At 49.0% G+C, this 24836-nt stretch overlaps 1 protein-coding gene across 1 annotated transcript; it reads left to right on the plus strand.

Moving 5' to 3' along the window:
- Positions 1-276: 276 nt before the first annotated feature.
- On the plus strand, positions 277-8679 carry LOC117038940 (toll-like receptor 2). Its single transcript, XM_033135932.1, has 2 exons — positions 277-385; positions 5468-8679. The coding sequence occupies exon 2, from the start codon at positions 5493-5495 to the stop codon at positions 7989-7991; it is 2499 nt and encodes an 832-aa protein (XP_032991823.1). The 5' UTR covers positions 277-385; positions 5468-5492; the 3' UTR covers positions 7992-8679.
- The last annotated feature ends 16157 nt before the right edge of the window (positions 8680-24836 follow it).

Consider the following 24836-nt stretch of genomic DNA (forward strand, 5'->3'; position numbering starts at 1 on the left):
TAAAGCGGGGCTTACCTGCAAAAACAACAACCACCCAATACTTTAGTCAAGTTGGCACCCCTACCTGGCTGATATATATGCCACTCTTTGAAGAAGAGATCAGCACCTTGCCCCCCCCCCCAATCGCAGGAGCCGGGTTGGGGGGCGGGGGGTAACCAGATAAAGCCCTTCCCACCGCTGGCTGGCGGAATAACAAGCCAATGGGGAGCTGTCCCTTTAAGAAGCCATCGCCCCTCCTTTTTGCTGGGTTTAAAGGAAGGCGTCCGCTTGCTTGGCAGCTGTAGCGCACGATGTGGCTGCGCGGTTGGACCGAGTGGGGTGATCACAGAGGACTAGGAGCCTGCCGCCTGTTTTGTGCTTTGGATCTGCGTGCGCGGCAGCCGAGGTAAAGGAATCTGCTCACTTCTTCCGTTTGGCGGTGTGTTTGTCCGTCCCGCAAACGCTGACTCAAGAGGAAGCTTTGTGGTTTTAGAAGGCTGCCTTGCGCTGGGATTTGTGGTTTTCAAGGAGTGACTGCCCATGCCTGCCTGTTATTATGTCATTCTTCCGGAGAGGGGGAGCGACAAAGTCTCGGGCTAAGCGACCCTGTGAAGGGCTGCAACTCAGGGGGAGAGCACCTGCCTTGCATGCAGAAGGTCTCAGGTTCAGTTCTTGCTGACATCTCCCGGCAGGGATAGGAGAGATTTCTGCCTTAAGCCCGGCAAAGCTGCTGCCAGTCAGAGTTGGCAAGGTGGACCAATGGTCTGACTCTGTGCAAGGCAGAGTGTTCCTAGTCACTTCTCCAAATAGCTAACCCCTATCTCCCCCTGCCTAGTCCTTTCCCACCTGCAATTGTGATTATCTGCCTACACTGCGAGGCTGTAGAGGTTACCCACTGAAATGCTGTCTATGTTGACTTGCATTGCAGGATGCTTGGCAGGACTTCTCTCTCTCTCTCTCTCTCTCTCTCTCTCTCTCTCTCTGCCACTCTGGAGAGTGACATTGCTCTTCATGGGGAGCTTTTTATGCTTTGAGAGACAGTATTTCATTTGTTGTTGTCACCCTTCTGTCTGGAGATAATGGCTTCGGAGTGAAGTCAAACCGTTTGAAAGTTACAGCTCTCGCTGTGACTGCAGAGACTGATAATGAGACATGTTTTATTGCAACCTGGGCAAATAAAGGCGTCTGGTTGTGCTGCTGTAGATGCACCATGGCGTTTTCTTCTCTCTGCTCTCCTTCCAACGGCCGCCTGCAAGGGATTCCTCCACAGCTGGGTTGATGTTGCCAGCCTTCATGTCGCAGTTGCAGACATATTTCGTAATGCAAAGCTGGTGTGCCAATGGGCCTGAAGCCAGCTCCTCGTAAAGGATCCTTGGGGATCCAGCCATCTTCCAGCGTGGTGTAGTGGTTAAGAGCGGTGGACTCATAATCTGGGGAACTGGGTTCATGTCTCCGCTCCTCCGCATGCAGCTGCTGGGTGACCTTGGGCTAGTCCCACTTCTCTGAAGTCTCTCAGCCCCACTCACCTCACAGAGTGTTTGTTGTGGGGGAGGAAGGGAAAAGGAGAATGTTAGCAGCTTTGAGACTCCTTCGGGTAGCGATAAAGCGGGATATCAAATCCAAACTCTTCTTCTTCTTCCATTCTGTGTGTGACCAAGATCGGCGTAGACATCATCGCTGAAAGACAGAAGTGCATACATGCTGGAAATGTGCGCTTGGGAGAGGACAACTTTGTTTGAGAGTCTGTCCTGCCGTGTGATGCCTGAAATCTTCCCAATGCAGAGCATGTGGAAGGCATTGAGGTGTCTGTTGCTCCTAGCAGGTGCCCACAACTCACTTCCATAAAGCAGCATGCTCAACATGTAAGCTTGGCATTGGCCATTAGCATCCCCTTCTCTCATACCCTTTTGGAGAGGGGAGCCATTGCCGTAGCTGCCTTGCCCAATATGCTTGTCCAGCTCAGCATTGTTGGAAAGGTTGCTGGTTACAAAGGAGCCCAGGTAGACAAAATCCCTACCACCTCAAGTGTGTGGTCACCAGTGCTGATGTGTGGAGTGCCGGCAACATCCTGACCGGGGATGTTGGCCTTCATCAGGCAGATAGTGAGGCTGAACTCCATGCAGGATTGGGCAAAACGGTTGATGAGACTTTAGCGCTTCCTCAGAGTGCGTTGTCAAACTGTGTCATCTGCAAACAACATCTCTTGAATGTCTTGGGGTTGGAGACGTTCCGGGTTGAACAGACCACTCCGCTGCTCCTTGAATGGAACTACGCACTGTCTTCTGTCGTGCTGAAGACACAGGAGAGCAACAGGAAGAAAAATGCCGTATGCCAAAGAGATTTGGAACGAGAACACAACCCTGTTTCAGTAACTTTTGCAAGTTAAAAAGCAGCTGTGCTGTGCTCTGTGTGCCCTCCGGATTTGAGGGCTGCCTATTATGTGGGAACTGAGGACTTGCTTGAGCCAGGGAAGGCAAACCTCCTATGAAGCTCAGTTGTGTGTTTTATAATGGTGCCTCTGAGCACATGCAGAGTACCTTCCCTCACCAGCCAGTTAATCCAAAATCAGCCCCTGTATATCTGATAAATAACAGGGGGTTCTGAGGCAGTGAGCTCCCCTGGATTTCTGCCCATTACACACAAACATATTACACAAACTAGTCACGGGCTAATGACTGATGTATCATTAACCCATGACTACTTTTTACCAGCAGTGACTCCTGGGTGTGCTTGTTTTTACTGGTTGTGTAATGGGCAGAAATCCAGGAGGTAAAAGAGGACCTTTTAATGTGCGTTTTGTTATGAATGTGTGTTCACTCTTATGCCCACGAGAAGTTCACATGCAAAAGGAATAAGGAAAGGCTGGTTTATTACATGAAATGAAAGTGACTGTGTGTCTGGATGCTGATTCAGACAGCCAAGTTGCAATACAAGCAGGTGGCAACTTGTACAGTAAATGCACACCTTGATCTAAGGCAGGCACCCCCAAACTCAGCCCTCCAGCTGTTTTGGGACTACAATTCCCATCATCCCTGACCACTGGTCCTGTTGGCTAGGGATGATGGGAGTTGTAGTCCAACAACAGCTGGAGAGCTGTTGTTTGGGGATTCCTGATCTAAGGAGTGAAAGGAGGATCCTTCAGGATTCCAAAAGAGAAAATGAGTGACAGGACTAAAAAGTAAAGCAAGAAAGGGAAGAGGGAGGGCATACCTGTCCTGGGGCGAAGGAAGGACTAAACGGGTCATCTTTGTTTTCTGAAACCTTGCTATTGTCTAGGTGGGAACCTGTGGTTTTTACAGGAGGTTAAATAAATTTTGCTGGTGACTAGATTACTTGTGCTGATCTTGACATAGTCTCGGGACATCAGGAAGTTTTCTAAGACATGGTCAAGATAAGGATGTGTATACCGGAGTCAAGAAAGTATATTTCATATAAAGTTAAGCCAGCTTTTTACTCATGCCATGAACTCTACAGTAAGCAACCATAGAAAAAAGTTCAGGATGGCACATATAGTTCAACTGTTTGCCCCCTCCACACAGAAGATGTATGTAATAAAAATTAAAAGTGGAATTTTGGAGGAGGAGCTGCTCACACGATTACTAACTTTGAGGTGGTTTTTTTTTTTTTACAATCAAGTGGTGTATAAATTTTATGAAACAAATGTCAATCTAGTTTTTAAAAACAGCCTCGGCTTTCAATAAAGCCACACTTACACCATACATTTAAAGCACTATGGTACCGCTTTAAACACTCATGGCTTCTTCCGAAAGATCCTGGGGGCTGTAGCTTCTTAAAGGTGATGAGGGTAGTTAGGAATCCTGCCCCCCTCCTCCCCTCCCCGGATTCCCCAGCCAGAGCTAAAATTCCCAGAGTACCTGTAGTTAAAAACCAGTCCTCCACAGGAAATGGTTGCAAGCACAAACTGTTGCAAACTGTTGTAAGCACAAACTGTTTTGGAGAGGGGGTGATTGGCCAGTGACTGCTGTGTCACAAACACACCACTTCCCCCGACCTTCTTGGTGCAAACTTTGCAATCCTTCTTAAAAGTATTTTGTGGGCTTAAGGAATAAAAGAAAGTGGGTTTTGATAAAAATCTTAAGTAAGGAAATGTATATGCTGCCTTTTTAAAAAGGGATTTAAAAAGGGGGGACCAGACAGTAGACATAAACCTAAGCAAGACCGATGCATGAAATGGTGTTAGATTTGCTGGTCTGTGTGCCTCTGTCTTTGCAGCTGAGCATCTTGGGAAGTTCCATGCTAGCACCACAGCTTGGAGCCCTCACTCTAGGGTGCATTTGCTTTTATCCACCATGTGCCATTCCATTTGACACTGCTTAGCTGGAGCAGACCAAAGGTCCATCTGGCCCTGCATTCTTGTCTCAAGCTTGAGGCTGAGTCAGTTCACAGAATAGAACAGGATGAAAACAGTGCGCTTAAGAATTCATACACACACACACACACACACACACACACAATTGTTTAATTTCATGTAACAAAACATACCCACGCAAGGAATACAGAGTTTAGTAGTTGTAGTTTTAGACGTTCCAAGAAAGGCAATCAAATGAAAGTAGAATCATGCCAAGTTTCTGGAATTTGGCCGCTATTCTGTATGTCTAAGGAGTTAGTTTAAGTTCCTTTTGTGTGTATGAGATTACAGGTAAACCCAGGCATAGGCAACCTTCGGTCCTCCAGATGTTTTGGCCTACAACTCCCATGATCCCTAGCTAACAGGACCAGTGGTCAGAGATGATGGGAATTGTAGTCCCAAAACATCTGAAGGTTGCCTATGCCTGGGTAAACCTATGGGTCCCCTCCCCCCTTTTTCACAGCAAAATTAGTGATATTCCAATGAACGGGGGGAGAGTAAGGAAATTAATTTGGTTTTTTAGTCCCCTCTCCTTTGGGTGAACAGAAACCAGCTAATTTAATCTTATCACTTGGTTCCCCAGCTGCTCTCCACGAAATGGAAGGGTGATAGTTTATAGGAAGGGCCTTGTCTGATTTGCACATCAAGGAACTCCTGATCAGCTTCCAATGAGCTCTCTGGCTTCCCCAAGACACAGTTTGAAACCCAGTAAAGCATGGGACTGTTCTGTTTTAAACCTGGAAGCAATGGATAGCTGGACAGCTACTGCTAGACCAAAACATTTAATGGACTGGGATCAATTTGACTTTAGCCAGCACTAATGTATGAGTATCATCCACTCCAGTGGGTGAAGGCAGCCTTCCCTGTATCTGCCGTCCTTCATTCCCAGCTGTCATTAGCCCTAACCAGTACATGCAGTGGTCAGGGACGATGGGAGCTGTAACATAACAACATCTGGGAGGCGCTAGTTTCAGGAAGGCTGTGTTAAGGGAGACAGCTGCTTTGTTACTTCCAGGAATTAAATTTAATTCAGTGTGTGGGGGAATTAAAGAGTGTGTTAGCAACATAGAGAAGAGTTTTAATTTACTGTCTTGGTTTTCGTTTTCCTTCTCCACTCAGGTTGACAGTAAAGATGTGAAGTGGCATGGAACTGCCGCCCATCGCCGTCCTTTGCCTGGCATTGCGTTTGGTGATCCTGGCTCTCGTGAAACCTCCCGAGGTGTCTCTTTGCCAGATCTCCCGCAAGGTGGCCACTTGCCGAGGTCAGAACCTGCTCCGAGTCCCTGGGGATCTCCCCAGCACTCTGGAGTCATTGGACCTGTCTTACAACAAGATTCAGCGGGTCACCCATGGGGATTTCTCCGCCTTGACCCAGCTGAAAAGCCTGAATCTGGATTTCAACAACATCGCGTCTATCGCTGACGATTCCTTCGCCTCCAACGTCCTCTTGGAGCAGCTCAGACTCTTCAACAACTCGCTGAGGGAGATCCCGTCTCAGGCGCTGAAACCGCTAAGGAATCTGAAGGTGCTGGAAATGTCTAACAACTTTTATCCCCGCTCGACGCTGGACAGCGTGTTTGGCACTTTGAAAAACCTTGAAACCCTCTCCATGGGGGGCCCCGCTGTCCAGATGGTGGGAAGCCAGGACTTCCTTCCTCTGAAAGACACCCCGTTGAATAAGTTTGCCCTGAAAACGGCAGCCAGTTTGCAGGAGTATCAAGAGGGGGCCTTTTCCAAACTCAATACCACCGACTTGTGGTGCGACATGTCACTGGACAGACACACGGAGGTCTTGCCGCTGCTGCTGCGGGACTTGAGGGGAAGGCCTCTACGATACCTCCATTTCCGTAACCTCTTCGAGTTCACGTACTACACAGGCTCTACGGACCTCTTCCACGACTTGGCTATGGTAGAGGCCACAGAGCTGGTCTTCCGCCGGGGGAAATTCAACGAGAACTTGCTGCGCCTGATCCTGCTGAACGTCCGGAGGTCTCGCGTGCAAGACCTGTCCTTCATAGCTATCGATTTTGCGCGGTCGCCCAAGTGGAAGGCGCCGGAAGCTGGCATGGCCAACCTCACCCTGCGCCGGTTGGTTCTGGCAGACATCAGCAACCCGGACGTCCTGCGTTTCGACTGGACCTTCACGTGGTTTGCGGGCGTGACATACCTCTCCATCATCAACGTCAACTTCAACATGGTACCTTGCGACGCCTGGAAGGAGATGAGGAACGTGGTGACTTTGAACGTCTCCAACAACCGCTTGCAAGATGGCTACGTCTACAACGAGGCCTGCCAGTACCAGGGCACTCTGCCCAAGCTCGAACAGCTTGACCTCAGCTACAACTTACTAGTCCACCTGAGCACACTCGCCAAGTTGACCTCCAGTTGGCCCCGACTCGCCAAACTAGATCTGACCCACAATCACATTGGGGGCTCAGGTCAGTCCCCCTGTACGTGGACTCCCAGTCTCATTTGGCTGGCCTTGCCTTACAACGCGGTTACCACGGAGATCTTTCAGTGTCTCCCCACTACTTTACGCTTTCTGGACTTATCGTATTCCCAGCTGGAACGGCTCAATATGGGCTACTTTGAAGTCGCTGTTGACCTCCAGGAGCTGCTGCTGAGTGGAAACAAGATCAAATTCATCCCTACAGAGTGGAGATGCCCCAACCTGAGGGTCCTGGAGATGGACGGCAACTCTTTCGGCGTCATCAACAAAGGTTCCTTTGTCAACATGCCCCGTCTTGCCCAACTGAAGGCGGGCAACAACCCTTACCACTGCATCTGTGATCTCTATGGCTTTGTTCAAGAGACGCTGAGGAACGGGAAACTCAGGCTTCTGGACTGGCCGGCTGGATGGACCTGTTACCACCCTGAATTCTTGCTGGACACTGCGGTGGCTGCTTACACCCCGAGGGTGACGGAGTGTGACGTCACAGTGGTGGTGGCCATTGCGGTCTCCATCACAGCTGCGGTGCTGATTGCCTGCATGGTTCTGTGCTGGAGGTTTGACGTTCCGTGGTATCTCAAGGCCACGTTCCAGATCATCCGCTCCAAGTACCGAGCCGGCCGCTCCCAGCTGTCGCGGCAGTTTGCCTACCATGCCTTCATTTCCTACAGCTGCTCCGACGCCGAATGGGTGAGGCGAGAGCTCCTGCAGAGGCTGGAGGCTTCGCGCCCGCCGTACCGCGTCTGCATCCACGAGCGCGACTTCACGCCGGGACGCTGGATCATCGACAACATCATCGACAACATCGAGAACAGCCGCAAGGTCATCTTTGTCCTCTCGCGCAGCTTTGTCGACAGCGACTGGTGCAATTACGAGCTCTATTTCGCCCACCAGCGGGCCGTGGGCCTGAACTTTGAGGATGTTGTGCTGGTGGTGAAGGAAGCCATTGACCTGCAGGCATTGCCCAACAAATTCTGCAGGTTACGGAAGATGTTGAGCATGAAGACTTACCTGGAGTGGCCTTCAGATCACAGCCGGCAGGCCTTCTTCTGGGTCCAGTTGACATCTGTCCTGGGTAAAGCCGAGGCAGTCAACTCAGACCCAAGCAATGACCCAACTGATGTGAATGGGGTGGTTGACATTCCTCTTGATGCGTGTCCTATAGCTGAAGAAAACTGTGTTGGATGTAGCTGAGTTAGGCAAGGATTAACTGAAGCCAAGGCTCAACCACTAGACTCATTGTTCGGTCATCTATGTCTGACTTAGAAGTGTTGGGGTCAATGCAATAAGATGCTCCTGGTGTGGAGGTGGGGGGAGGAAAGTGATGGAGCCTAGGCATTGGGCTTCCTCTTGGTCCAACTAGCCGCCACTGACCACTGACTGACTCTCCTGGCAGAGAGGGAGCTGCTTTACTCATTGCCTGCGAGTAGACCAGTATCTTTCTAAGTGGAGATGCCAAGGACTGAACCAGAGACCTTCTGCCTGCAGTGCATGTGTTTGACCACTGGGCAGTGCTTCCTTCCCAGTTGAGTAGCCAACTCTTGGCGTAAATGACAAAATAGGATTATGCATAGGAAGCTGCCTTATACCGAGACAGGCCATTGGTCCATCCAGTTCAGTATTGTCCACACTGGTTGGCAGAGATGGTTCTCCAGAGTTTTGGACAGGGGACATTCCCACCTCTGCCTGGAGGGGTGAGGGATTGGACCCAGGACCTTTTGCTCTGTCGGTGAGCTAGAACTTTCCTCCTAAAACTAAATGCAAGATTCCAGTCCTCATTGGATTGATTTAAATATGAACAGAAGGAGCTGCCTTATACTGAGCCAGAACAGTGTTCCCTTTGGCTCAGTATTGTCTACACTGACCGGAGGCAGCTCTCCCAAGGTTTCAGGCAGGAGTCTCTCGCAGCCCCACCTGGAGATGCCTTCAGGGATTGAACCTGGGGCTTTCTGCATGCAGGGCAGGTGTTCTGCCGCTCAGTTTATGGCTCTTGCCCTAACCCCTTGGGAGATAAGTTTTCTACAGCATTTAAAAGGAGGAAAAGAGGGAGGGATTCCCTTTAGAAATGCTGCCTTAAAGGAGAATAGCCTGGTTTATGAGGGATGTTGAAGGAAGCTGGTTCTGAAAAGTTCTGAGGAAGCATCAAGACTCAGTAGGGGCAGGATTGGCCCCCCAGGATTGAGGTAGGTGGGTTGTCAAGGTAGCAGTGAACCACCCTACTTTTTGGCATTTCTTGCTCAAAAGTCTCCAGCTAGTGTTCTATTTGTGTGGCATTTGTTTTTGTGTTTTATATAAATATATATATATCTTATTTTTTTAATAAACCAAGTTTGCTCCAATCTTGTATTTCTCCTCCTTTAACAATCTCTTTTTTTCCTTGTTAAGAGGATGCTAGTTTTGTGGTGGGTGTGATGGTACAATGAAGGGGCTGGAAGGGAGCTGGGAGCTGGGTGTGTTTTTGTCCACTAGGGGTTGCTGCACCAACTCTAGAATGAATGAATTGTAAAATAAAATAAAAACGAAGCTAAACAGAGAGTCCCAAATGTTGTAACCCTTTTTCCTTAGAGGGTTGCTCCAAGCCCTTAGTCATTTTGGTTGTCTTTTCCCCTTGAATCTGCAATATACCTTTTTGAGGTACAGCAATGATAACTTGATTTATTTTTTATTCTTTGCATTTCTATCCTGCCCTTTTCTCCAAGGAGCTTCAGGTGTCATATGTGGTTGTCTCCCTCCTCATTCAATCCCCACAACAAACCTAGAAGGTAGTTTAGGCGGAGAGGCAGTGATTCACTCAAGGTCACCCCCAGTGAGTTTCATGAGGATTTGAACCCTGATATCTCCCAGGTCTTAGTCTAACCACTACACAACACTGCCTGCCTCTTACATAGTATTCGAAGAGAGGCAGTTGTGTGTCTTCAGTCCAGTGGAGGCTGGTCCACTAGAGCAGGGGTGGCCAACTTCCAAGAGGCTGCGATCTACTCACAGAATTAAAAACTGGCAGCGATCTACCCCCTTTTGGGGGGTTCACGTAAAAGTTATTGAGCTTCTCTAGGGAGTAGGAAAGCGACATTGAGCTTTTTTTTTTAGGAAGGAAAGCCCTGTTTTTGGTGGTTCAGGTCATTTTAGGGGTGCAGGGCAAAGATGTTGAGGTTTTTTAGTGGAGCCAAGGTTTTTTAGCTTCTTTGGAGGAGAACCACTGACCTACCAGTGATCTACCACAGACGTCCAGTGATCTACCGGTAGATCACGATCTACCTGTTGGACATGCCTGCACTAGAGCAAACAGGGCACTTCCCCACCAACTTCAGCAACCTTCTTGTTGTTCAGTCGTGTCCGACTCTTCATGACCCCATGGACCAGAGCACGTCAGGCACGCCTGTCTTTCACTGCCTCCCACAGTTTGGTCAGACTCATGTTGGTAGCCTCGAGAACACCGTCCAGCCATCTCGTCCTCTGTCTTCCCCTTCTCCTTGTGCCCTCAATCTTTCCCAGCATCAGGGTCTTTTCCAGGGAGTCTTCTCTTCTCACAAGGTGCCAAAGTATTGGAGCCTCAGCTTCAGGATCTGTCCTTCCAGTGAGCCCTCAGGGCTGATTTCATTCAGAATGGATAGGTTTGATCTTCTTGCAGTCCATGGGACTCTCAAGAGTCTCCTCCAGCACCATAATTCAAAAGCATCAATTCTTCGGCGATCTGCCTTCTGTATGGTCCAGCTCTCACTTCCATACATCACTACTGGGAAAACCATAGCTTTAACTATACGGACCTTTGTCGGCAAGGTGATTCTCTGCTTTTTAAGATGCTGTCTAGGTTTGTCATTGCTTTTCACCCAAGAAGCAGGCGTCTTTTAATTTTGTGACTGCTGTCACCATCTGCAGTGATCATGGAACCCAAAAAAGTAAAATCTGTCACTGCCTCCATTTCTTCCCCTTCTGTTTGCCAGGAAGTGATGGGACCAGTGGCCATGATCTTAGTTTTTTTGATGTTGAGCTTCAGACCATATTTTTCACCTTGAGAAGGAACTAGCAAGCCACTGCCAGTATCCCATGTCAGTATCCCTGCCAGTATCCCATGGACAAAGACAACAGCCACCTTCTTGGAATCATGTAAACATTGAATTGTAGAGCTGGAAAGGGACCCCGAGGCTCATCTAGTCCAACCCCCTGAAATGCAGGATTTTCAACTAGATTATACATGACAGATGGCCATCCAACCTCTGCTTAAAAACCTCCAAGAAAGGAGAGTCCGCCACCTCTCGGGAGTCTATTCTGCTGCCAAGCAGTTCTTGCCATCCAAAACTTCTTCCTGACGTTTAGTCGGAATCTCCTTTCTTGTAACCTGAATCCTCTGGAGCAGGAGAAAACAAGCTTGCTCCATCTTCCATGTGTCAGTCCCGTTCAAGGGGGGGGCACTGCCTGCCTGCTCCCTGCTCCTCTTTAGTTTCAGTGGTGCTCTTATAACACTCCACGAAGATGGGGTAAAGTAGAATTGATTAGTTGGCTGCACCTGTCTTAGCTATGGCGTCACCTACAGTCGGCCTCCCAGATGAGCCACCCCTGTTTCAAGCCCCTTTCCCAATTGTTCTCGCTGTTTTTGTTTTCTTTCGCACACAGGTCCCTCCTCTTCACCGTCACAACCCTGAGGTCTCTTTCTGACAAGATTTTGTTCTTTTGTTCCAGCAGGACTGGGAAAGGGTTTGGTGAAGGTGGAGAAAGGGACATTTGGATGACTGTAGGGACTGTGTACAGGCACAAGAGTGTGCAGCAACCTAAGACATTAGGGTGGAGACATCCTTCAACATTCTCCAGTTGCTTCAACAAGGGTGAGGAAGTCTTGGGGATGCCACACACACACACCACTTCTGGTGCAAGCAGAGTGTGGTGGGCTTGTGGTCTCAGAGCAGCAATTCACTCAAGATTTCACTGCTGTCGCAATTCTCTTCTCTTCCATCCAGAGAACAAGCTTACTCTTTCTTCCACGGAGCCGCCCTCCGGATATTCGAAAAGGGCAGGTGCACGTTGCATAGCACAGTACAGTTTCATCAATTTGGAAAATCTTTTTGTGCTTTCCAGCAGTTGGGCAAAAAGTTGAATTTTTAGCTCCTGGAAAACAGATGTATTTCCCGGAGAGTGGGAACGTCATACCCCCCAAAAAATGTTTGATAACCCAAAAATGAAGGAAGAAGCAATTTTTAGATGGTGCAGGTAAGACCCAAGCAGTGTCAAGAGCTCCGAAAGAGCACAGTCCCCCTTTGCAGCCATTTTACACACCCTTCGATATGTTCACAAGACTTATGTGTGTTGTATTGGGCTGGGAGTTGGGGACTGCCCCCAAAGCAGAAAGTGAGGAAAAAGAACAATGACTTGAGCTTCTTTCAATGGTGAAACTCTGCATGGTCAAAGTGTTTTCTTTTTATTTATTGAGGCTGGAAAAAATGTATTTGCCATCCTTTTGCTGAGAGCTGTGTAAATGCATAGGCTGAGGTTATTATTTTAAATGGCGTGGTCCAAACTGTTCAAAATGGATCGCAGGCCAAGTATATATTTCTTATATATATATTTACTGAAATGAACATTCCTGCAGCACAGAAATGGGCGGGAGGCAGACAATTGCGGGGTAACAAAGGACAGCATCAACATGGAGGACTAGCACCTTGGGCAGTGATATCCTGAGTGAGGACTACAGTACAGTACAGGGGTGCCAACTTGAATAAAATATTGGGGGGAGCAGGTAAGCCCCACCCCACATAATCAATCACATGACATGCTGCACACACACCATTTGAATGGCAATGCCCATAATCTGGGGGTGGGGGTTTGAGTTGGCTAGCAGTTGGCTTCTATGCTGTACTTGTAGATTGCATTTATTTCCCACCCACAAGTAGCTCAAAGTGGCACATGCGGTTCTTCCTTCCCTCCTCATTTAATCCCCACAACAACCCTGTGAGGTAGTTACAGGTGGGTAGCCGTGTTGGTCTGCCATAGTCGAAACAAAATAGAAAATTCTTTCCAGTAGCACCTTAGAGACCAACTGAGTTTGTTCTTGGTATGAGCTTTCGTGTGCATGCACACGAAAGCTCATACCAAGAACAAACTCAGTTGGTCTCTAAGGTGCTGCTGGAAATAATTTCCTGTGAGGTAGGTTAGGCTGAGAGGCAGTGACTGGCCCAAGGTCACCCAGTGAGCTTTATAACCCTGGCTCTCTGCTACAAATGTGGCCCTATTTTCACCTGAGAAATGTCAGAGGGTGTGCTATGCTATACACTGCCACACTGAAATCATAAGGACTAGAAATTTGCTTTTGTTTCCTTTTAAAGCAAAAGCACTCATCAAGGTAAGTTCCGCAGCCCGTAATCCAAACTTCTGCCTTGCGCCTTCGCTTCTGCTTCATATGCGCTCAGACCTGCTCACTCAGTGCAGCGATTCTAAATTTTGGATGGGCATAGACTTTTAGAGGGAAGCTGGCCCAACCTCAGAGCCTCTGGCCACCGGGGCCTTGTTCTCTGGGAATTCTGCGGTGTAGGCAGAAAAAGGCCCCGTCGGCTTTTCTGTGAGTGAACACTGCAGCTTTTGTTGCTGCAGCGTTTTTCTGGATTCCTCACCCCCTCAGCCACCACCGGTGTTTGTTGCTGTTGCTGCGGCTGCGGCTGCCGCCACCACCGGGTCACTCTTCTGGGATGGCTCTGGAAGCAGCAAAACAAGCAAGAGAAATGAAAGCGAACTCAAGGACTCTGCTCAAAGGCAGCCCTTGAGGGTGTGTGTCCCCCCCCCACCAGCTTTCCAGGATTGCTCCTTTCAAGGGGGGGTTTCTCAGGACAAGATTCCAGCTAATTTGGAGATGGTTTGGAGTCGTCCTCAACGAGACTTTGCAGTTTAATTATGTGATGAACAATTCTGCCAGCCAAGGACTCCTGCAATCCGGGTGGGAATCCGATCTGGCTTGACCTCAGAAAGGCAGGTAAGAATTACACAAGCTGGCCTCATGGGACATAGTTCTTGGCTTCCCATTAGGGCTGCGAGATCTCTAAGGCTGACTTGAAGTCTCCAGGTTTGCCTGACGTCCTCCAGGTGGCCGGGGGGGGGGGAGAGGGGAGGATTTGAATATCTGGGTGGGCAAGAGTACCTTTAATAATAAGAAATATATATATTAAGAAGACTGCATGCTGCTTATAAGCTTCAACCTGGTAGGAGCTGGCCGCAAATTATCTCTAGGGAGGTGTCCTCCCTTCTCCCAATTAACCTCCGTCTCCAGGGCCCTCCCCTGTGACATCACCAGAGGCCACCCCTAGGTCTCAGGTTTGGATCCTGAAATCTCAGGGTCAGGGATGCTGCTCGGAGAGCTATTAGTGCTATATAATATATAAATGCTTACATAAATACCGTTGCACACCACCCCAATCTCCTGAGCGGTGCGAGATTTCCAGGTTGGGTTTCCTCAGAATGAGGGACAGCAGAGACTGTGGTGTCTCTAGGATGTGTGGTTTGTTTACATGTATATACAACCTGAGCCTACGACAGAGGCGCTCACAGCATTAACACCCCAGGAGGGTCTTGCTTCTCCCATAGCTGCAGCAGAGATCAGGCATAACTCTGTCTCTCAGCTGCCCAGCCTGCAGCCTGCTTCTAGCTTCTAGCTTCTAGCTCTCACACACCTCAGCTCTGGCTTTTGTCTTTCTAACTACCAGACGGTTAAGGGACATGACGGGAACCCACCCATTTGCCCACTGCAGTGCTGTCAAGTATCCCGTTTTCCCCGGGATTCTCCCTTATTTTAAACAGTTTCCCGCTGCTCTCCCTTATTTTTTATTTCCCTTAAATTTCCCGTTTTTAATGGAAGCAGCTCCTCCCCTGCTGGCCAGGGACTGGGTGGGAAGACCTCGCCTACTTGCAGAGAAAAGCCTCAGCCCTCAAAGCAAGTGGGAGCCGTTTCCCGTGCTTACAGGGGGGTGTATTCCTCCCCCTGCATCAGCCCCTATCCGTTGCCGCCGAGCCCCTCAGCCGGCCAATAGGGTTAGCTGGAGGGCGGAGCCTGGCTGCCTTTGAGCAGCTGCTGCTTCCTGTCCTGTTTTGATGGGATCAGACAAGAAGACGATGGGGCTCCATTGCGCGGAGCACATGGCTGCCCTCCTCTTTGCTGGCTGCCCTCCTCTTTGCTCCACTCCGAGCCCGAGTCCGAGCCCGCTTGGAGTTTACATTGCTGCTCCGCCCACTTTTGCTTCTGGCTCCGCCCACCACTGACATGTGACTGTCCCCGGGATAGGTGAGACTGCTGATCCCTTATTTTCAAATCCGAAACTTGACAGCTATGGCCCACTGGCGCAGAGCCACTCCTGTCAGCAACTGTGCTGCAGCATTCTGCACTGGCTGCAGTTTCTGGGGCCAAGTGCAAGGGAAAGCCCCACACAGAGTGCCTTGCATTACTCTGGTCTTGAAGTTGCCAGGGTCTGAATTACTGTGATCCAAGTCAAGGCACCAGTTTTTCGGAGAAGCTGCCCTATCAAAAGTAACACAAACAATGAGCACTTGGAGGTCTGACCTGTCCTCTATGGCTTGCCTTGGTTGGCAGCCGTTCCCCCTTTGTTTGTCAGCACAGGCACCTGAGATTCTCTTGCCTGGAACTCGAGATACCTGGATTTGACCTTCTGCAGGAAAAGCATGCATGTTATAGCCTTCCCTTTGTCTCCACAATCTTTAACAACACAGCTGCAAGTCCCTGGAGTCTCCTGTTTTCAAAGGCTTCTGTGTAAAAGCAGTAGGGAGGTGTGGTTCAGCTGGCCATTCCAGAGTGCTGTCTGGGGCTGATGGGAGTTGGAGTCCAAAACACCTGGAGGGTGCCAGGTTGGGGAATGCCCACAAAGCCCTACACGACCTGGCACCAAGATGCCTGAAGGACCACCCCATTCCATGCTTTGAAGCTATTTCCCCTTTCCCCCAAGCAGGGCCCATAATATGAACGCTGTTTCAAATTAATTGGCCGGTGGTATGCGCTGTGGGTTAAACCACAGAGCCTAGGGCTTGCTCATCAGAAGGTCGGCAGTTCGAATCCCCGCGACAGGGTGAGTTCCCGTTGCTCAGTCCCAGCTCCTGCCCACCTAGCAGTTCGAAAGCACGTCAAAGTGTAAGTAGATAAATAGGTACCGCTCCAGCGGGAAGGTAAACGGCGTTTCCATGCGCTGCTCTGGTTCGCCAGAAGCGGCTTTGTCATGCTGGCCACGTGACCCGGAAGCTGTATGCCGGCTCCCTCAACCAGTAACGCGAGATGAGCGCCGCAACCCCAGAGTCGGACACGACTGGACCTAACGGTCAGGGGTCCCTTTACCTTTACCTTATGCTAAACTGTGCAATTATATTATGCTTTGTAGCTTGCCTCTCTCTAACTGCAAACTATATCTTATGTTTTGAAAACAGACATTTTATATATAGAAAGCATAACAAAACAATATTGATAAACAACTAGTGAAACAGATTTTTAAAACGACGCTGGCCAATAAATTCAACAGTCAGCAGTTAGATACGACTTGGTGCTCTCCAAAGATCCCAAACAAAACTCTCCATCCAATGTATAAGAACTGGCAGCAAAGGGACAGAGAAGCCAGAGAACTCAGCCCTGGGGATATCTTTTCCAGTAGCACCTCAATGACAGGTGCAACATGTAGGCCTGGTTTTCAGACTGGAAAATTAAAACTGCAGAGGCAGAACCAGAAGAGATTCTTTCTCTGATTGTCCCTGGTCTCAGTTTCCTTAATATCCCTTGAATTCCTGCTCTATTGCACCGCCATGGCCAAGAGACATTAAACACCTGACTTATTAGCTCAAATATCCTTGCAACCAGGGCAGCCTGCACAGCCCACAAATTTAAACGCCTGCGCACACATGCACATTTAACCTGCTGAAAGTCTCAGCACCTGCATCCGACTGTGGTCCCCCAAAAGTCAAGAAGAGATCTCCCTTTAAGGTCTTTGAAGCAGGTCTCCCTCTCGGAAACCTGTTAAGCAGACACAGCGACACAGAGGAGGGAGTAGAAGCCTAATCATGTCCTTCTGGGCTCTGCCTGACAGTGAGCCTCCAACATCGAGTAGCCAGTCAGGGAGGAACGCAGCAGGCGAGCAAGGACCCTGCCAAATCTGCTGTTGAAGCACCCTGCGTCAGTTGGGCTCATGCTAGAGCCACAGGGGGTCGGTCCACTGTCCCTCAGATCTTGTGGGGGGCCGGACTATATTTTTTGGGTGGGGTGGGGTGGGGAGAATGAATTCCTATGCCCTACAAATAACCCAGAGATGCATCTGTATATATAAAACCCAAGTGTCTCTGCGTCCAGTCCCTGTGTCTCTGGGTTTGCGCTACTGAGCATGTGCCCCAGGGACACAAGGATTGGATGGAGAGACATCAGGCCGGGAGCAGCGGCGGCAGTTGAAGCGGGGCGGTTGAAATGTGTTAAGTTGTAGGTGGACACAGCAGACGACACAGTGATTTCTAAACAGCTCTTGTTTATTCTCAGGCTGGAACAGAAGTGAGCTGAAGGGCTCAGCAGCCTGCTTATATAGAACTCAGCTACAATGCAACAGTAACAACTTTCTGTAGTTACCCAATCCCTGAACGTCACTTTCAATTCCTCATTTGCATATGCGGACCTGAGTGAAAACTGCAGCAGAATGAACTATATACACACACCCCTAGTGGCCTAGGGTGAGAACTTCAATACATAACAAAATGGAACGCCGGCGCTCCAGAAGAGAGGGGAGGCCAAGAAGGAAGGCCACGCTGCCGCCGCTACAACAAGAGCCCCGAGGCCTAGCAGCCCGGGAGCAGCCCAGAGCAGCCCGCCCCCGAGGAGCGCCGGTGTTCCACTTCAACTGCCACAGCCGCGGGAGGGCAGGAGAAGGGAGGAGGAGCATTATTGTCATTCTTAAAGGCTCCAGGGTGCCGCTGCTGCCAGTCCGTGTAGGCCACACTGAGCGAGGCGGCAGTCCCCACAGCGATTCTGAGGCGAGGCCCGGCCACGGCGGCGACGCACCCGAGGCTGGCGGCCATGAGGCCCACGAGGCCGGTGCCTGCGCCCAGCTCGAGCACAGCCTTGCGGCGGAGAGGGAGCCCCGCCAGGCCCGCCGCCTCCGAGTCCTCGGCCTCCTTCTCGAGGAAGCGCGCCAGCACCAGCGCCGCGTCCCACACCACGCAATCTGTCCCGCCCGCCGAGCGCTGCCCGAGGCGTAGCCCCGCTGAGCTGTCCCGCTGGGCTAGGGCGCGCTCGAACCCCGGCCCCGTCTCCGGAGAAGGGGAAGAAGACATGATGGAGGCCGCGGGAGAGGAGACGGAGGCCGGCCAGCCGCAGGGAGGGAGGGAGGGAGGGAGGGAGGAGGAGCGAGAGGGAGGCGGCTTCTGCTCTAGCGCCCGTTATTTTAACGGGCTGAAACCACTAGTTTTAAATAAAAGCACACATTCTACTCATTTAAAAACACGCTGATTCCCAGACCGGCCGGATTTAGAAAGCGATTGGGCCAGATCCGGCCCCCGGGCCTTAGTTTGCCTACCCATGCCCAGAAGTTAGATTTCCTCGTGGAGGATAAATGGACACATCTCTAGCACACTTGCATTAAAGGCGTTGTGTTGTGAAGATCCTGCCATTTCACAGACCCCAGATGAGGTACGTTTTTGAACCCTAATAATGTATTGTCCAAAGTTATTGAACCTACAACCTTCTTCATGCAAGGCAAGCGGTCTGCCACTGAGCCATAGCTTGGCTTCAGTTTCTCGGCTTGCCCAAATGAGCATGCATTATTATGTCCACGAGGGTGAGCCCTGCTGACTTTCTAGGCGATCTCTTTCGCTGAAGGAAGCACAGAGTTGGTTTGTTTCCCATTGATTGATTGTCTCCCCTAAACCTCTCAAAAGCGTGTTCACAGTGGAAGCATCCAGAACCAAAAACTATTACGGCGATTTATTAAAAACAATTAGAAAACCGCTTTCGTGCATAAAAAAAGGAAAACAATTCCAAATCCAATACAAACAAGGATAAAGAGCTCCGCTTCAAAAATCTTGTGGCTTTTGCACCTGAAATAATTTCCTACAGAAGTGAGAAAAGGTGTGGTAAGATTGATCTGCTGTCAGAGGAGTACACTCCCCTGTGTGTGTGTGTGTTTTGAAAATATTATTTGTTATTATTGTTGTTACTATTACACTACAACAGGAGTGGCCAACTTCCAAGAGACTGCGATCTACTCACAGAATTAAAAACTGGTAGTGATCTACACCCTTTTGCGGGGTTCAGGTCGAGGTTGCTGAGCTTCTTTAGGAAGGAAAGCCACCCATGTTTTTTTGTTTTTGGGGGGGGGGGTTCGTGTCAAAGTTGAGCGTTTTTTTTTAGGAGGGAAAGCCCTGTTCTGGGGGCTTCGGGGCAAAGATGCAGAGCTTTTTTTAGGGGAGCCAAAGCTGCTGAGCTTCTTTGGGGGAACCAGTGATCTACCACAGACGTCCAGTGATCTACCAGTGGATCACGATCTACCTGTTGGATGTACTTCCACTGGAACATTTATATCCTAACTTTCCTCCAAGAAGCTCAAGGGGTGTGGGGAAGTGTGAATGGTTCTCCCCCTTATTTAATCCCCACAACATTCCCTGTGAGGTAGGTTAGGCCAAGAGGCAGTGACTGGCCAAATCCTAAGGGATTTGAACCCAGGCCCCCCAGGCCCTAGTCTGACACTCTAACCACTACGCCACTCTGTTTTTCTAGTGTGTTGTGGGGGAAATTCGGGCGATTTCCTCCACACCCCAACATATCCAGACTTCCATGAGGCCAACCCAGCAAGTCACCTGACAATTGAGACTTTTGGGGGAGTCAGCTCTGTTGAACTCAGTGGGGCTGACATGGGCAGGATCAGGCCACACACACCATGCTAATTGAAACAGGGCTGAAGTTAGTCATAGCTAAGATATTTTTGTTTTTAAAGGGGTACAGTTCCAACTTGCTTTTCCTGGATTCCACCCGTTAGAGCAGCTCAATGTCATACTCGGCGCATGCTCAGAGGGCCCCGTGGTCTGCACTGGCGGGCAGCTGTGGATGTTGAACGGTGGCGAGAGGCAGCACTTTGCACGTCCTCGGAGGCACCCCCTCACTGCAAACAGGATCCTGAGCAGAGCGGAGCCTTCTTTGGAGGGTAGCAGCCGAGAGGTTGGCACTAGGCCATCCTTGTCATGCTGCACAAAGGTCTCCCCAGGAGGAGCCACCCCTGTTTGCTTTCCAAGCTGCAGGAGAGTCTGCGTTTAAAGGGCAGCAAGTAGCAAAGAGGAGACAGGCACGGGTGTAGCCAGGATTTTGGGGGGTGAGTGGGTGGGGAGAACCTAAGATTTGTATTGATTTGTACTGATTTGCAGGGAGCAGCTCCCCACCCCACCCCACCCCCTGGCTACGCCCATTGAGACAGGAAATAGAAAAAAACTGATTTGCTTCAGTTACTCTCCATTTCTCATTTTTATCCACTTTAAATTGGACATGTTTCTGCATCAGTTTGAAGGGGTTTCTTTAAAGCCCTCGTGAAAATTTCAGTGCAGGTTTCTCCCCATATCTATCTTTTTTGCAATAAATTTAATTGGTGCACAGTAACACATTTTTGCTAGTTTCACTCTCACTACTCTGGTTTTTTTTTTGTGATACATAGCTTTGTTTTCCTTTAATCTGGTTGTGTGTGTGTGTGTTTTTAGTGGAATTAAGTGGTAAAATTTATCATTTGCTTGCAAACTCTCCTAGAAGAGATGTGTTTTTGTTTGCATTATTTGGTTGGGAAAACGCAGTCACTCCGGATCATAAGGGCCACATTCCTACTATGATACTACTTTAAACAGTTGCAGCTTACTCCCAAAGAATTCTGGGAAGTGTAGTTCGTTAAGGGTGCTGGGAGTTGTTAGGAGACACACACCCCAGTCCCCTCCCAGTGCTACAACCCCCAGAGTGGTTTAACAAACAGCCCTTCTTCCCAGGGAACTCTGATGATACACACCCCTTCTGAAGCCTCTGGCCATCACCTAATCTTGTGGCAGGGAGTTCCATTGGCTAAATATGTGTTTGTGTCCTGAATCTACTGTTGGTTCAGTCTGGGTGACCTAAAGTTTTAGTATTATATGAGAGGTGGACACAGAGAGAATTTTCTCTCTATTTCCTCTGCAACATTCAAGGGTTTAACAGTGCCCAGAAGCAGTCGGGAGAGGCTCCACCCATGCGTGTGAATGTTTGCATGAGGGCTGCTGTCTGTGCCTTGTGTGTCTGTGTGCACAAGGTGAGGAATTAAGGTGACGTGTGTTTGTGTGTTCCTTGCCTCACCTATGTTATCACACTGACTTTGCCATCCTCTCTCTCTCTTCCAGGATACCTCCTCCTAGCCAGCCGGGATTATTGGTGGTTTATTATTATTTACTGTTTTGGCCCATCCAGAAGCCTTTTCTCCTCCTCCCTCTGTGGCAAAAACACACACGCATCTAAACATGAATAGAAAGAGAGTGCCTCTGAGCATGATTTCAAGGTGAGCGGTAAGTTAGAATTTCACTGGACCAGCCAGAATTTCACCCTCCAGGCCCAATAGTCAACAAAGACCTGCGATAGCTCAGCTGGTACAGCATGAGACTCTTAATCTCAGGGTTGTGGGTTTGAGTCCCACGTTGGGTGAAAGATTCCTCATTGCAGGGGGTTGGACTAGATGACCGCTGTGGTCCCTTCCAACTCTACAGTTCTGTGATTCTAAGAGCCTGGAGGAGTGGAAAGTGTGTTTTCACTGTATTGTTTGTTCATTTATTAATTATTGCATTTATATCCCACCTTTTCCTCCAAGGAGCTCAAGGTGTGGCGTACATGGCTCTCCCCCACCCTCCTCACTGAATTCCCACAACAACCCTGTGAGGTACGCTGGGCTGAGAGGCAATGTCTGAGCTCAAGGTCACCTCCAGTGAGTTTCATGGTCCAGTGGGGATTCGAATCCTGGTCTCTCCCAGGTCATAGTCCGACGCTCTAACCACTAACCACACTGCCTCTCAATATACATTCAACAGTGTATGCTTAGACCTGTGCCAAGGGGTATAAACACGCAGGAACGACACTCTGCATGTACCTTGAAGCACTCTTGAAGGAGAGGCAATCTGCACGTGCTCAGGGGGATTTTTTTTAAAATTGATTTATTATATTTCTATGCTCCTTTTCATTCACATGAATTGCAAAGCAGCTTACAAACAATAAATAACAATAACATAATCTCTGGGATAGCTCAGCTGGTTGAGCATGAGACTTCATCTCAGGGTCATTGGTTTGAGCCCCACCGTGGGCAAAAAATTCCTGCATTGCAGGGGTTGGACTAGATTACTCATGTGGTCCCTTCCAACTTCACAGCTATATGATTCTATATGATAATTAAAGGATATTGCAAATACAACATAAACTACATAGAATAATTAGGAAATCGTCAGTAAATTTGTATAATCACCCTTCACCCGAGGATTATGACACAAAACAACAAAAAAGGGAATGCAAAGTACATATTTAAATTTTTTTTAAAAGGCACACGTGTTGTGCATCTGCAGATGGGAGGTCTGGAGGAAGGGCGGCAGATTAGCCTAATAGATGCTAATAAGAGTGATGGATAACATGCCTCTTGTTTCCTTTCAAGAGGAAGGGTGCATGTTCAGATACACTTTATTATTCGTTCCTTTTTTTTAAGCTAATTGGAAGACCCTCAAGGACTATAAAATAGGGTAAATGAACTACAGTGGTTAGATTAGGCCACAAATATGTTTATGATGGGGATGCGGGTGGCGCTGTGGTCTAAACCACTGAGCCTAGGGTTTGCTGACCAGAAGGTCGGGGTTCGAATCCGGGGTGAGCTCCTGTTGTTCGGTCCCAGCTCCTGCCCACCTAGCAGTTTGAAAGCACGTCAAAGTGCAAGTAGATAAATAGGTACCACTCCGGTGGGAAGGTAAACTGCGTTTCTGTGCGCTGCTCTGGTTCGCCAGAAGCGGCTTAGTCATGCTGGCCACATGACCCGGAAGCTGTACGCTGGCTTCCCTCAGCCAGTAACGCGAGATGAGCGCCGCAACCCCAGAGTTGGCCACAACTGGACCTAATGGTCAGGGGTACCTTTACCTTTACCTATGTTTATGATGATGCAATATTACTTATTATTTATATACATAAGGTTATTTAGACGAATGAAAATGTAAAAAAAATCTGGTCTCTGCCCCTAAGGCGCATACATTGGAGCAAACTGGGTAGTTTGGTGGGCTACTTAAAAATGAGATTGCAGTTTAGATTTAATTTTAAATTGTATTTTAATCTGTATTTTAATGAATTGTTTTATGTTTTTGTGATTTTATTGGTGTTAGCCGCCCTGAGCCCGGTTTGGCGGGGAAGGGCGGGGTATAAATAAAAATTCATTATTATTATTATTATTATTATTATTATTATTATTATTGTAATAGAAACAATAGGTTCTCTCCATTTGAGATTAAGATTGATTTGGATTTCTTGTTACAGGTAGGTAGCTGTATTGGTCTGCTGTAGTGGAAACAAAAATTAAAAAAAAAATCCTTCCAGTAGCACCTTAGAGACCAACTAAGTTTGTTATTGGTATGAGCTTTCGTGTGCATGCACACTTCTTCATTTACTGTATTCTGTTTGGATTTCTTGGGCTGTGTTAGCTCAAGACGGCCCTCCTCCACCTCTCTCTCCTCTCTAAGGTACTCATGATTTGTGCGCTGTCCCCTTTAAGTTATGAGTGCCTGTGTTTCTCAAGCTCAGAAAGGACCTCTTTCTTCTGGCTTCCCATCTCATTGGCAGGTCCGGCTGGGGCGCATATAAAACCTTGGAGAATTGGCATGGCAGGAGGGGGGAAAGAGAGAGGTGGACCCTAACCTGTTTGCAGAAGGAGGAGCACAAGTTTCCCCCCCCCCCTCGGGGCTGTGGCTGCAAAGAGCCCGAAGGCAGGAGGAAGGGCAAAGGGTTAACTCCGAGGAGGATCTAAACGCAGGGCGGCTGTTCCTGGTTTATTTGGTGTCAGGAGAGGAGGAGGCTGGAGCAGAGAAGAGGAAGAAAGGGAAAAGGCTGGGGGGAAGCAGCCCTCAAGCCAGGAGGTGCAAAAGGTGGCTTTTGGTTCTGCTCAGAGACACCTGATGTCCTGGTTAATTTCACCTTTGTCCACCCCTCTGAAACTCCAGGGCAGAAGCAACACTGGGGGGAAACTGAGGAATTAAAGCTGATGGGAGAGTGGCTTGCTCCCTCCTCTGCAAAAGGTACGTTTTGTGGGGGCTTGTTTGTTTGATTTTGCCTTCTCCCTGGGGGGTTTGTTTCAGTCCTGACTCTTTCAGCACCAAGGCTCAGCTCTAGAGCATGTGGGAAAGGATGGTTGTGTCTCTCTGAGCATGGGCAGAGTTCTTTTCACAGAGTGAGCTGTGCCTTCATTCTCTAATGAGAGATGTAGGTCATGCATTGTGAGGCTGAGGTAGGCAGTACCTGAATATGAGTTTGGAAAGATTTTATCCTCCCTGGGGTGGTTTGTGGGTCTGTGATTATTATTTTTTTAAACTGGTTCTTCGGCAACGTTCTTGATTTGTTGTTGTCAGAGGTTTATAGTGGTTGCTTAAAAAGCTTCCCTCTGAGCTGTTCTCCCGTCTTCAATATTTTCACCTAGTTACTTCCTCTCTAACCTTTACCCTGTGCCTTGGGACTGTAAAGCAGAGTTTGCATCCTGTTTGGCTTTTGGAAATAAGATGATGCCTCCTTGGAGAGCCTCAGAGTGGGATCATGGATATGCCAGCTTGCTGTGGAGGGAAATGCACTCTGCACATGCTAAGGGGCACCCTCTATTAACCTCCACACTGATGCTGAAGATAATCTGCTCTCTTTCCCCAAGGCAGGTGATGGCGGTGGGGAGAAAAATAGGAAAGCTTTAGGGTATTTGATACGAGGCAAGCCTAAAGAATCGGGCCGTGCTTGATTTCATGGGTTCATTTTAAGACTTCTGTGATGCTTTTCATAACTCAATGGCTCTCGCAAGTGGTGTACAAATTCCA

The sequence above is a fragment of the Lacerta agilis genome, chromosome 17, assembly GCF_009819535.1.
Source record: "Lacerta agilis isolate rLacAgi1 chromosome 17, rLacAgi1.pri, whole genome shotgun sequence".
NCBI lineage: Eukaryota > Metazoa > Chordata > Lepidosauria > Squamata > Lacertidae > Lacerta > Lacerta agilis.